Source organism: Asparagus officinalis, chromosome 10 (assembly GCF_001876935.1).
Source record: "Asparagus officinalis chromosome 10, Aspof.V1, whole genome shotgun sequence".
Taxonomy (NCBI): Eukaryota; Viridiplantae; Streptophyta; class Magnoliopsida; order Asparagales; family Asparagaceae; genus Asparagus; species Asparagus officinalis.
The window spans coordinates 72,860,021-72,874,070 of NC_033803.1; the positions used below are offsets into that span (position 1 = coordinate 72,860,021).

General features: G+C 37.1%; 2 protein-coding genes across 7 annotated transcripts in view; both read left to right on the plus strand.

Moving 5' to 3' along the window:
- LOC109826290 overlaps positions 1-1,738 on the plus strand; it is a 25,685-nt gene extending 23,947 nt beyond the window's left edge. Inside the window, exon 3 of the mRNA XM_020393307.1 lies at positions 1,011-1,738. Coding sequence (XP_020248896.1) covers positions 1,011-1,028 — 18 coding nt within the window. The 3' untranslated portion in view covers positions 1,029-1,738. The remainder of the gene's footprint in view (positions 1-1,010) is intronic.
- LOC109826289 (anthranilate phosphoribosyltransferase, chloroplastic-like) overlaps positions 1-7,164 on the plus strand; it is a 46,264-nt gene extending 39,100 nt beyond the window's left edge. For 5 of the 6 annotated variants that reach the window (XM_020393305.1, XM_020393301.1, XM_020393303.1 and 2 more), the window contains 9 exons: positions 834-974; positions 3,231-3,507; positions 3,624-3,714; positions 3,869-3,928; positions 4,151-4,269; positions 5,474-5,662; positions 6,254-6,344; positions 6,498-6,557; positions 6,702-7,164. In XM_020393305.1, coding sequence (XP_020248894.1) covers positions 3,424-3,507; positions 3,624-3,714; positions 3,869-3,928; positions 4,151-4,269; positions 5,474-5,662; positions 6,254-6,344; positions 6,498-6,557; positions 6,702-6,703 — 696 coding nt within the window. In that variant the 5' untranslated portion in view covers positions 834-974; positions 3,231-3,423 and the 3' untranslated portion in view covers positions 6,704-7,164. Of the gene's footprint in view, positions 1-833; positions 975-3,230; positions 3,508-3,623; positions 3,715-3,868; positions 3,929-4,150; positions 4,270-5,473; positions 5,663-6,253; positions 6,345-6,497; positions 6,558-6,701 lie in introns of those variants that run through there. The other variant, XM_020393306.1, reaches the window with a different exon arrangement.

The following is a 14,050-nucleotide window of genomic DNA, read 5'->3' on the forward strand; positions in this document are numbered from 1 at the left end:
CCTCCATCGTCGTCGTCTTTGTCAGCAGCAGCAGCATGAGATAATACCAACACGATTTTCAATCTCCTTTGCTCAATCCTCCTCCCTCCATCGTCGTCGTCTTTGTCAGCAGCAGCAGCATGAGATAATACCAACACGATTTTCAATCTCCTTTGCTCAATCCTCCTCCCTCCATCGTCGTCGTCTTTGTCAGCAGCAGCAGCATGAGATAATACCAACACGATTTTCAATCTCCTTTGCTCAATCCTCCTCATTTAAAGATGTACTTTTCTTTTATCTGATTTAATTTTGTTTTTAGTTCGGTTAATTATAGTTTGGTACCCTAAAATTTGTAACTTTAATACCCTTAATGTTTTTAATTGACACTTTGAAGCTCAAAGTTCGCACTAAGTTCGTTTTTCTGTATTTGTGATACCTTAAAGTTTATACATTTTAATTGATGCTTTTTTCAATTATGGGGTGTCAAAGTGTCAAAGATAGAAGTTTGAGTTATCAAGGCTAGAAGGGGTGTAAAGTTTGAGTATCAGGATGTCGAGAAAAAATTTAGAGTATTAACGTTATAAGAGGTGCAAACTTTGGGTATGAAATGGTGGGGAAAATCTTTGTGGTGTCAAAGTGGTGGAGAAAAAACTTATGGGTATTTAAGTTTAAAATGGTGTAATTTTTGTGTATCAAAGTGCAAATAATCCTGATTCTTACGATTATCATTATACTGTTATTGCTGCTATACTATTATGACTTTCCCATTTTGTATGTGGAGTGGAGTTACGGAATCACCCGACTTAATTGTATGGGATTAAATTGAATTGAATTTGTATTGTTATTTGTTATAGTTGATCGAGACGCTAATACATGAAGTGGACCTCTCGGAGGAAGAGGCCGAGGCATCCCTCGACCTCCTGAACGAGGCCAACGGGGCCCTCATCAGTGCCTTTCTTGTCTTCTTGAGAGCCAAAGGTGAAACCTTTGAGGAGGTATTGCTACTATTATTATATGTTATTGTCATAAATTTAGAAAGTTTGGACTAAAAAATGGACTATAGATAGAGGGAAGGTAGAAAGAAATGTATATAATCAAAACCCGAAATATGAGCTATGCTCACATTAATTGTTGAACCTTAGGTAAGAATTTCGTTTCATTCCACCTGGATAATATACTTGGATATCTAATGATAAACCACACATCTCAAGGTTGTTTTATTAAATTTGATTGCGGATATGTTGTTTTCTCTAGATTTTAGTTTCACATTGCATAAGTTCAAGTTCTATTATAACTTTGAAATGGCTACACACCCAATTAGTCAAGTAAATGACAAAGTCAAAGAGTTTGTTTTTAAAATGAGCAGCAGATGGTAACTGTTAAAACATAGAAATATGTGCATGTACCCATTTGTGCTACTATTATTATATACTTCAATATTTGTTGTTCTATGAACTTCAAGTCTTTTTCCTACGAATAGGACTCCCCCAAAATTCAGCTTGTTTGATGCACCCAAACATCACACACGTACCCATTTGTGCTAACATATATGGTAACTGTTAAAACATAGAAATATGTGCATGTTGGTTCTCGTGACAAAAGTAAACTGCTTTGTATTTCACTTTACTAAACTGAGGTTCTTTTCTAAATGAATATTAGCTTGATACATATATTTATGAGTCAAATATACAATATATTTAGAAGAAATATGCATATGCAGCTATCCGGACAGGTTTTTTATTATACACTTAAGTCTATAGTAGTACCTCAGAGTATGATACTTGTATCTGTGTCTACAAATCATGGTCTTTTCCTACTTTTTCTTGTAACAGTCTCAAATTCATTGGCAACAACAGTCATTCTGCTTCACTCTCATGAAAGATTTTATCCTCTAATTTTCATTCATCTTTTAATATTAAATGTTAATGCAGGTTTACAGTGATGAATAATAAGTTCCACCACCCAGATATGAATGATAATAGCTCTACATTTCAATAACTTGTAACTCCCTGATGGAAATTAATCAGCAAAGCCTTATGGGAAAATAAACCATAGAAAAAATGTCTCATCAATATCAACACAATAGTTCAATTGATAACAAAAGATAATACTCATGCCAATAAGGATGAAAAGAGCAGTGAGCTTATTTTCCAAATCCACATGTATTTTAGGTAATGTCAACCTCTACAAAATATAAAATACAAAGTGAAAGGTGTGCCGGCACTGTCCTCTTTGTGTTGAATGTAAATACCTCTTATTCAAAACCTTAATATTGTTGTCCCGGAAACTTTTTTGGGTCAATTTATATTTTTCAATATCCATTCTATTAAGGAAAATAATCATTGATAGGCAACTTTCTTTTGTTGTCCGAAAAAACTATCATGGTCAAACTACCTATGTGAGTCCTTTTGTTGAACCTAGATCCCAATTATGTCAAATTTATGATAGCTCTCATACAATTTCAGTCTTCAACCCATATTGCATATGGTAACACATAATTTGTATATTCTTCTGAAAGCATCCAAACTTCTGCGATCTTGATCATTCAAAAGAAAGGTTCATGTTGCCTATTTTTCTGTAAAGGCACATCACAATTGGTAGTTAGAAAATCCAAAGGTCATGTGTTGAGCATGATATCATTTCATAGGTTATAGGCTTCTAGATTGTTTTTATCTTTTTTGATGATGCATAGTGATTTGGTCGTCTTTTGGGGGAATATTCAGCTCGATATTCCTTTGACATCATGGGCTTCTATAGGTGATGAATTTACTGATCTCTTTAGCATTTATGACTTGTTTGTTTCCTTTTTCTATAATTATCTTGGATTTTGCAAGATCTATATGTAGATAACAATAATTGTTATGCATCCTCTCTGTTTTATTAATTATAAATGATAAGGATGTGAGAAGATAAGTGGAGGAAGCAGGGATAAGTTTCATGATGTCTCAATATATCATCCAGCAATGAAAATTGTCAGTCCGGTGAGAACGAAGCTCAAAGTGACGTTCTAGGTCCTATGTTGAATCCGACAAGAGTACCCTATGCTATTATTAGTGTTTACAATAAAGATATAGCGAGTTTTTTTTGCTGACAATTTATATTACTTGGCACTCTTATTTCTATTCATCTAATATGAGTTATATGACATCAATGTCGCTATTCTTTTAATTATGTTCAAGCGAGTTTTTTGCTAGCATCATATCTTAGTGGTGTTGGTGTCATCCAGTGTATTGATGAGTTTCGTCATGCAGATGTGTAAAGGACATCTGAAACTAGGGATTCCTTTAAAATGCAATTAACTGAATATGAATGAGATAAAGAAGCTAGTAGGCAACACAATGCACTACATGAAACAGAGCCATTCGAAATTTGGAAAGTGGATTTTCCTTCGTTAAACCTTATCTTTGACAGTTTTGCATCTTCGTGACTATATGCTAAAGTTGGATGCTTTTTTGGAGGTTGGATACTTGGATTTCACTACAAGGTGTTTGTAGGATGGGAGCCAGATATCATGTTACCCTTCATACAGTTGTGACTTCTATTTTCCCTTCTATTTTGAAAAAGTTTTTATTTGTAAATGTTTGCTCAAGGACTTCACGGTTTTGTTAAAGGCAATATAAGGCCTTTGATTATTATTTTGCTAGGTAATGAAGATGGCTAAAACATTACAACGATTTGGGATGAAAAGAGCATTGGTAGTTCATTCAGAGTGTTTAGATGAAATAAGTCCACTTGGTAAGATCTCATCCTTTATGTGTATCTATCGGTGAGCAGTCTTCTAAGTTGTTTCTTTTTGTATAGTCTATATTTCTTTCTCACAGATTTTTATTGGTTATTTATAATAAGCTTTTATCTCATAAGCTCTTAGTTGGCTCTGTAATTGTTGCAGGACCTGGATATCTTCTTGATGTGACACCAACAAAGATTGACAAGTTCCATTTAGATCCATGTAAGAATCATTTCACTCATACAATTTTAGTAGTATATATATTCAGATGTAAAATTTTGCACTATTTATGTTGTAGATATTTCTGATGGTATTTCTAGTTACATGAAATTGGACAGTTGAGCAACAGGATCTCTCATGTAGATGAATGTCGTTATTCAGATTTCTTGTGGAATGTCGAGATTGAGTTGCTTTCATACTAACTGTGCGTGTTTGTTGATACAGTGGACTTTGGTATTCCTCGCTGCACCCTTCCAAGCCTAAAAGGAGGAGGTCCAGAATTCAATGCCAGAGTTCTTAGGAACGTACTTTCTGGTGAAAAAGGATCAATTGCAGATGCTATTGTAAGTTTTCCTGTTCTTCACGTCTGCTCCTCTGAGTCTTTCCTCTATAGGAATTCTAAAATACCTTTCTGGTGTAACTAGGGAAGATCAACTTTAGTAGGTTCTACCCGACTGATACCGTAGATAGAAAATGTTCTCACCCGGCCACATTCGTACAAACAATGTTCATATATACGCTCACGAACAAAACATAATAAAATTAAATTGAATCAGTATGTGTAATTTATGTATACGCAGCGTCTAAGCTCATAGGCACAACTTTGTCAAGCCCCATCTTTATGTGATATAACTAAGTGTGTGCATAACACTTGGGTGCTCTGCAAATTTTACTTGATGAGTCATCAAAAGTAAAACAAACAAAAAGGTGTGAATTACTAAAGAAGATAGTTTTTGATGGTTCAGCACATCCTTGTTGTAAGGAAGGTTATCGTCCAAGTGTGAGACTTCTGCTAATGCTTGTACACTTGACTAACATTGTCAAAATCCCGAAGTCGCTCAGAAAGTTGAGAAAGAAGAAAGTCAGAAAGTTGAGTGGCTTAATTTTATTGAATTTGCTTTTCTTAACATGAATTTGTTTTTTTAACAGTTAATACTTTCTTACCATAAGATATTAGTTTTAGTCAAATTAAACTAGATATCTAAATAAAAACACATGGGGTATCTGAGTAAGCAATAGCTTCTCTAGGGAACTAAGATGACTGCCTCGTAAATCTGAGAGAGGCAGAAACAACTAGATATCTAAATGAAAACATATGGAGTATCTGAGTAAGCAGTAGCTTTTCGACGGAACTAAGATGAAATATGTAGCTAAATGCTTTGATTGATAATGAATCATTTCTCTTATCATTCTTGCTATGAAAATACGATCTATTTCTTATAGACATCTCACTCTACATGTTACTTGCTGTATTTGATGTATTACTTATCTAAAAAATTTTAGATTGCAATTTAAAACTCTCAATCAACTTGCACAATAGCCATAAATATGAATCATAATGGATAACAAGAAAAACACATAGATTAATGTATTAATTATAGCTTTCTCACCTGGAATTCGAGGAACTGATTCTTGACGAAATAGCATCATGAGGCTAGATTTCCCCGCTCAATCTGCAAACCAACCCCCCGCGTCAGCCCGAAACACAAAACACAAATAAGAACTAGCATAACATAAGTTCTTATTTTTTTAATTATAAATGATTAGGATGTGAGAAGATATGTGGAGGAAGCAGGGATAGGTTTCATGATGTCTCCAATATATCATCCAGCAATGAAAATTATCAGTCCAGTGAGGAAGAAGCTCAAAGTGAAGACAGTCTTCAACATTCTAGGTCCTTTGTTGAATCCGGCAAGAGTACCCTATGCTGTTGTTGGTGTTTACAATGAAGATATAGTGAGTTTCTTTTTTGCTGATAATTTCTATAACTTGGCACTCTTGTTTCTATTCATCTGATATGAGTTATATGACATCAATGTGGCTATTCTTTTAATTATGTTCAAGTGAGAGTTTTTTGCTAGCATCATATCTTAGTGGTGTTAGTGTCATCCAGTGTATTGATGAGTTTCGTCATGCAGATGTGTAAAGGGCATCTGAAACTAGGGATCCCCTTAAAATGCAATTAATTGAAAGAATGAGATAAAGAAGCTAGTAGGCAACACAATGCACTACATGAAACTGAGCCATTCGAATTTGGAAAGTGGATTTTCCTTCGTTAAACCTTATCTTTGACAGTTTTGCATCTTCGTGACTATATGCTGAAGTTGGATGCTTTTTTGGAGGTTGGATACCTGGATTTCACTACAAGGTGTTTGTAGGATGGGAGCCAGATGTCATGTTATCATATTTGTCCTTCATACAGTTGTGACTTCTATTTTCCCTTCCATTTTGAAGTAGTGTTTATTTGTAAATGTTTGCTCAAGGACTTCACGGTTTTGTTGAAGGCAATATAAGGCCTTTATAATTGCTAGATTATTGTTTTGCTAGGTAATGAAGATGGCTAAAGCATTGCAACGATTTGGGATGGAAAGAGCATTGGTAGTTCATTCAGAGGGTTTAGATGAAATAAGTCCACTTGGTATGATCTCATCCTTTATGTGTATCTATCGGTGAGCAGTCTTCTAAGTTGTTTCTTTTTGTATAGTCTATATTTCTTTTCACAGATTTTTATTAGTTATTTATAATAAGCTTTTATCTCATAAGCTCTTTGTTGGCTCTGTAATTGTTGCAGGACCTGGATATCTCCTTGATGTGACACCAACAAAGATTGACAAGTTCCATTTTGATCCATGTAAGAATCATTTCACTCATACAATTTTAGTAGTATATATATTCAGATGTAAAATTTTGCACTATTTATGTTGTATATATTCAGATGTAAAATTTTGCACTCATACAAAGATCGAAACTCCTGTAAATTCTTTTGGTGATGCAGAAACTGAAGCAAGGAGCTGCCGCAGGTCTGGGTGCTGCTTGGACACAATATTTATGGTCTCAGATTCTTTAATCAAACAGCATTGCATCTCAATAATAATAAAAGTGTAAAATAATAACAATAATACTCCTTGGGCGCCATACAGAGTTCTGAGAGTTGGTTCATATTGTTATCCAAGTTAAGCTGAGGCAGAGTCACGAGCGACGTTGAAGTTTGGCAGAGATCAGGCAGAAGATAGTCTTTGATGGTTCAGCACATCCTTGTTGCAAGGAAGGTTATCGTCAAGTATGGGACTTTTGATAATGCGTTTGATAATGCTTGTACACTTTGACTAACATTGTCAAAATATCAAAGTCGTTCAGAAAGAGAAAGGTGAGAAAGAAGAAAAAGTCAGAAGGTTGAGTGGCTTAATTTTATGAATTTGCTTTTCTTAACATGGATCTGTTTTTTTAACAGTTTAATACTTTCTTACCATAAGATATTAGTTTTAGTCAATTTAAACTAGATATCTGATGCCGGACGATGAGAATTTTAGGGTTTTACGTTAGGGATTTGGGAAATTTGGAGAAGAACAAGGATTTGGGGAAAGCTAGGGTTTGGAAAATTAACAAGATATGACCACGAATCACAATCTGGGACTTGGCTTCACCACCATTGACTCAATTTTAGAGATCAAATCAATTGCCCAAAGTTTCATAAATGAAACGAAATTTTGTTCGAGTATTCATTGTCTTTATTCATAGAATTAACCCCTTTAAATAGACCTTCAACAACTACAAGTTCACTCCCATATCCAATGTGGGACTAAAATTATTGAGCAAATACTATAAGAAGAAATAAAAGTAATATTAGCTAGACTCCAAGTCTTCTCAAGATCAAAGCTACGTATGAGCTGAAGTAACATGATGGCGGCGGCGAAAATATGTGCGAAGTGGAGGCTATGTGTTGTCCTCATCAATTCCCCGGAGTGGGAAGAACTCGACCCTGTCGAGTAAGGCTCTAGCTGGCCCTCATAATACTCCAACAGATCTGGAGCTAGTCGCTGCAAGTCCTCAAGAGTAATCCATGTATCATCCGATTCAGGACGGCCTTTCCAACGCACTAGATATCGTCTGCAACCACCATCTCGGGTGGAGATGATTTGGTCATTCCGAATGCTATTAATCTGTTCAGCTGTAAATGGGACAAAAGTAGTAGGCAGTGGTGGCAATGAGGGTCCCTCAAGGAAATGATCAGAGGTAGGTTCATCAAGATTCACAAGTGGATTTTCAGGGTTAAAAGGAGGACCTTTATAAGCTACCAAATCTGCAATATTAAATGTCGAACTAATTCTGAAATCTGAAGGTAAAACGATTACGTAGGCATTTGAGTTAATTTTCTTGATAATCTTAAAAGTAATTCTGAAATCTGAAGGTAAAACGATTACGTAGGCATTTGAGTTAATTTTCTTGATAATCTTAAAAGGCCCAGCTCTACGAGCATGTAATTTCTTGACGGCTCTAGGTGGAAACCGTTCTGGACGAATCTGGATCATTATATAAACACCTTCGTTAAACTCAAGATGTCTTCTATGTAAATCAGCATGGGACTTATATTGTTCATTGCTTTCTTGAATTTTCTTGTTGATTCTCGATGCAAATCATGAATGTGTGATGCAAATGCAACTGCTGACTCGAACACCTTAGGATGATGCGACATGGGAATAAGATCTATATGCTTCCTAGGCTTGTAACCATGCACAACTTCAAATGGACTCATGCCTATTGATCTATTGACTGACCTATTGTATGCAAACTCTGCAGTGGGTAACAGAATATCCCAATTTCCTAAATTCTCACCAACCAAACAACGTAGAAGATTGCCTAGACTCATATTAACTACCTCAGTTTGACCATTAGTTTGGGGATGAAAAACAGACGAATACTGAAGTTTAGTCCCCATCTTGTGCCATAGAGTTTTTCAAAAATAACTCATAAATTTGACATCTCTGTCAGATACAATGGTTTTGGGCAAACCATGCAATTTGACCACGCCATCAAAGTAAATTCGAGCAATTTTGGAAGCATCAGACGTCTTATTGCACGGCAAGAAGTGGACCATCTTAGAAAAGCGATCCACAACTACAAAAATGGAGTCATGTTTTCTGATAGTCTTAGGAAGTCCCAACATGAAATCCATACTCACATCCTGCCAGGACGATCTGGAACAGAGAGAGGTGTGTACAAGTCAGTATTTTGTTTATGTTATTTAGCTAATTGACAAGGGAGTCATTGTCCTACTAGGCTACTAACTTCGTAACATCTCTTTTAAGGCTTGGCCAGTAAAACAAAGTTTCCACGGCCTCTATAGTCTTTTCACGACCAAAATGACCAGCAAGGCCTCCTGCATGCAATTCCCAAACAAAATAATCTCTCAAAGAAGTACGGGGAATGCATAATTTGCAAAATCGAAATAAATAGCCATCTTGGAGCAGAAAACCATCTATCTCGGGAGTCACTCCTTTTAAAGAATTTAATATCAAAAATCTTAATTTTAACACACTGAGTTAAGCTTCAACAAGCAAAACATCAATTTAACATCTAAACTAAACTATGTGGATGAGTTTGGATGCAAGAGATCTTGCCTCAACCGTCGTGTCGAGCCTCTGGACACGCGTGCAAGATCCCTCCATGCTCAAAATCACGCGCTCTCGCCCTCCGCTCAACGATTTGCTTCAAAACTCCTCGAGGAACACCAAAAATAAGATCTAGGGTTTGAGGGGAGAGAGTGGCTATGTTCTTTCGTGGAATAACTCAGAAATTAGGTTAAAAACATGTTTATATACTTATGTTATCAATTAGGTTCAAAACAAACCGAGTTCGACCCGAAAAGCGAATCCTGATACGCCTAGGAATTCCCAATAGTCGACTACTCTCCTTAGTAGTCGACTACTCTGAAATCTCACAGATTCTGTAAATTGTATTCAGTGTTTTGCCTATAACTTTCACATACGACCTCAGAATGAGGTTATTTAAGATTTGTTGGAAAGATGTTGAAGAGACCTACAACTTTTATCTTTTGAGTTTTTCTAGATTCTAACTGTATCAGTATGTAAAATATATAACCTCTTAACTGATCATTTTTTTAGATTTCTTCTTCGTGCATGATTTGTGCATTTGCACTCACATATTCACACATATACATTGAATTGATCTCAAATCAATTTCTAACATACTCAAACATCAAAATATGTTATTTATCACCATATAACATATTTATTATTTTTTATCACATAAAATTTAAATTTTTAGGGTTTTACATACAGCAGACCGGCAAAGCTCGGGGCAAGTGGGAGTCCGCCATGGAGGAAGAAATAAAATCATTGATGAGGAATGAGACTTGGGAGCTCGTAAAGCTTCTAAGAGGGCGAAAATCACTACTGTTTACGGTTATCCCAGAAGGACTACATTGAGAAAATTCTTAAAAAAATTAGCATGGTGAAAGCCAAACCGGTGGGCTCACTGTTTGCGAGCCATTTCAAGTAATCAAAGACCTAAGCACCAGAGACTACTTAAGAGCATGAGTTCATGGCCAACATACCATACGCATCTGCCATCGGGAGTTTGATGTATGTGATGGTGTGCACGATGCCAGATATTGCACAAGGAGTGGGAGTTGTGAGCCACTTCATGAGCAATTCAAGGAAGCACCACTGAGGTGCGGTCAAGTGGCTTCTACGCTATTTAAGAAGCTCGTCCGACCGTTGTTTTGAGTATTACGGGGGGGAGGGGGAGGGGGATTTATAGCTAGAGGGTTTTTGTGATGCAGACTACGTCGGGGATATATACTCAAGAAGGAGCACGAGCGGCTACATCTTCATTTTGGGTGGTGGAGTGATAAGTTATAGATCTAAGTTACAGGATATTGTGGTTTTGTCGACAACAAAGCGGAGTACTTGTCTACAGCAGAGGCAGCAAAGGAGTTGCTATACATAGAGAAGACGCATTCCATGCTCGGACCAAGCATGTTGACGTGAAGCATCATGTCATACATAGATGGCAAAGCAGGAACGAGTTTAAGCTAGTGAAGATTGATACGAGGTACAATCCAGCCGATATGCTGACCAAGCTAATTCTGCTCGAGAAGGTGAGGCTGTGTACAGCCTCATATGGCCTCCGTTGAAAACGTTGATGGTCGTGCAAGATATCAAAGATACAAGACATCTGGATGATAAAACCAAGAATAGTGTGAAAATATGATTGAGACTCAATCAAATTTTCAAGTGGGAGATTGTCAGCTAAAAACAGCCTACCACAGCCAAAAACAGCCCACCAAAGATACAGAATCGATGCCGGTTAGCTTTTCTGTGAATGTAGGATTTTCATCCCCTTCTCGCTAATGTGTCCCAGCCTATTGTGCCATAGATCCGTACTCTCTTTGCCAACTATAATTGCGAGGGTATCACTCGCATGTGAAGTGAGGTAGAGAGCCCATGTTTTGTTGCCTCGGGCAACAATCATAGTGCCATTGGAGATCCTCCATGAATCTCTGGTGAATGTCGAAATATAACCTTCTGCTCCAAGCTGTCCCACCGAAACAAGATTCTTTTTCAGCTTCGGTACGTGTCTCACGTTCTTCAAGTTTCACTTAGAGCTCTTCATTTGTATCTGAACGTCACCCTTTCCAACAATATTGCAAGGCTCGTTGTTCCCCAAATATACTTTCCCGAAGTCCCCTGCTACATAATTCTGTAGAAGCTTCCTATTAACAGTGGCGTGAAAAGAGGCTCCTGAGTAGATGACCCAAGAATTAGAATCACTGTCCATAGCAAGGATCAAGGCATCCTGCACGATATGAGCCTTCTGATCATCCGTATCCTTCTTTGGCGCTTTACAGACTGAAGACATATGGCCCTCCTGACCGCACTTCCAACACTTCCCTTTGATGGTCCTAACTTTCGAGTTCGACCTCTTCTTTGTAGACTTCGACCGATTCCTATTCTGGTTCCCTTTCTTCTGGGTTCTGCCTCTCTGCTCAAAACTTAGAGCTGAAACTGAACCTTCTAATTCGGACGATTTCCTTCTAACCTCCTCGGATAGAATCATGCTCACAAACTCGTTCAGCTTCAACTTGTCCTTCCCCGCCGAATTGCTAATCGCGATCACACAACCTGCCCAACTATCCGGAAACTACGGTAGTAATAGTAGGTCCTGCACTTTGTCATCAAACGTGATGTCTACGGAGATAAGCTGATCAACAATCATATTGAACTCGCTGAGGTGCATCGTGAAGGACCGTTCTTCTGCCATCTTGAGGTTGAAGAGGGTTTTGACGAGATGCACATTGTTTGCGGCAAGCGGTTGCTCATACATCTTCACAAGCACTTCCATAAGCCCTATCGTCGTCTTCTCCTTCAAAATATTGTGGGTAACAGTCTTGGCGAGCGACAACCGGATTTGTCCTAAAGCCTTCCTATCCAGTATCTCTCAATCCTCGTTTGACTCCTCTTTCTTCTTTCCCTTAGCCTTGCCTATCAGTGGACGATACAAGTCTTTTTGGTACAGATAATCCTCCATCTGTGATTTCCAGTAGGCGAAGTCTGAACCTTCAAATTTCTCGATCTTTGATTTGCTTTCCTCTGCCATGGCTTTCCTCACAAATTGCTATACGAAGCTTTGATACTAGTTGATGGGGGCTCGAAACAATCAAATCGAACCTGTACTCTTCCGGATCTTGTGTTTGAAAAATAGGCAAGCAAGAAATCACCGCAAATAAAGATCAAAACTTGTAGGAAATAAAGAACAAAAGAGAACACACGGATTTAACGAGGTTCGGCAATGTGCCTACGTTCTCGGGAGCCACACCACACAAATTTTTTTGATTAATTGAAGAAGATTACAAGCTCACAAACTAAGGTTTTATCTCTCTGAGATCTCTCTCTTATCCAGCCGTCAAAAACTCTCTTTTTTGTGTTACAATAAGCCCTAAAATCGTTTAGGTATATATAGAGTCCTGAAAGAAAACAGAATCCAAAATAAATTAGGAAACTGCCAGATCACGTCGCGATCGACCGCACAGAACGTCGATTCTGCAGTCTGCAGCATGCACGTTCGCAGTCGACCGCCGCGTCTCCCGCGGTCGATTGCACAGAAACCCTGATTCTGCTCGTTTTCCTGCAGGGCTCGCGGTCGACTGCCCCTCCTGCCGCGGTCGACCGGGACGACATTTTCCTGTTTCCTTGTTTTTTTCGATGCAGCTTTGGGTCTACACAGTTTAGACTAAGCAACAATATCCATTTCTTAATTGAAATTATATGATGCACATGTAATCCTTAAAAAAACTATAGAAGGTGTTGGTTTAGTGATGCTAAATCAACAAGTTTGGGCCCTATTTCATATATTTAGTAACATATCCTTTCATAGAACTTGATGGTGAACCTATTAAAATATTTTTCAAAACCACATGAATCACTACTGACAACAAAAAAACACTAAAATTATTGATGAATACTCTAATCCTGAAAGATCCGATAGGGGGATGAATCACAAGACAAGAGGGAGAAGTTGGCATCAAATGATAATTATACTCTCTATCCTCATGACTTTCTGTATCTGACCTAGAACTAAAGCAAAAATATTTTAATCGGTTAAATTATATGGGTGAATTGTAGTTCAAGAGATGTTTTGGAATGATTCGTGCAACTTATAGTTGAAAAAAGCTATGCTTGCTGAATTTTGGTTCTCTCGCTGTCTATGTAATAGTTAGTTTTTTTTAATTATTTTTTCGCCCTTCTGTATTTTGTATCTTCAACCCTTCTAGCTAATCATTTCTATTAATAAAATGAGCTAAGGCCCTTGTTCTAAAAAAAAAAAAAAAAACAGTTGAAAAGAATATTTCATTTATTTAGATCATATGCTGATATAGACTTATATTTGACAAACAGAAGAATAGGCTCCCAACATTCATATAACAACATTGATTAATAATATTTACAATCACACTTCCCTCAAAGAAAATATTTAACTTCATTATATACAATACTCACCACATTGCGAGATCCAGGAGATCTTTACTTTATAAAATAATTAAGGGAATAAGAAATGCAATCAAACATCATTTTTTATCAGTAGAGTATCTCCGTCACCTAAGCAAAATACAATGACGATAATAAATTAATACAACTGTAACAACCACTTTTGTTAATATTTAGCTGGCCGGATTACCTTTGTGGTAATCCATCCTTTTTCTAAAAAAAATAAATAAATTAATACAACTATGTCGCCAAGAAGACACTTGCAGCTACAAAGACCAGGAAGTAAGCAAACAATAAGGGACAGAGATCATCATTTTCATTGAACCAACCAAAATAC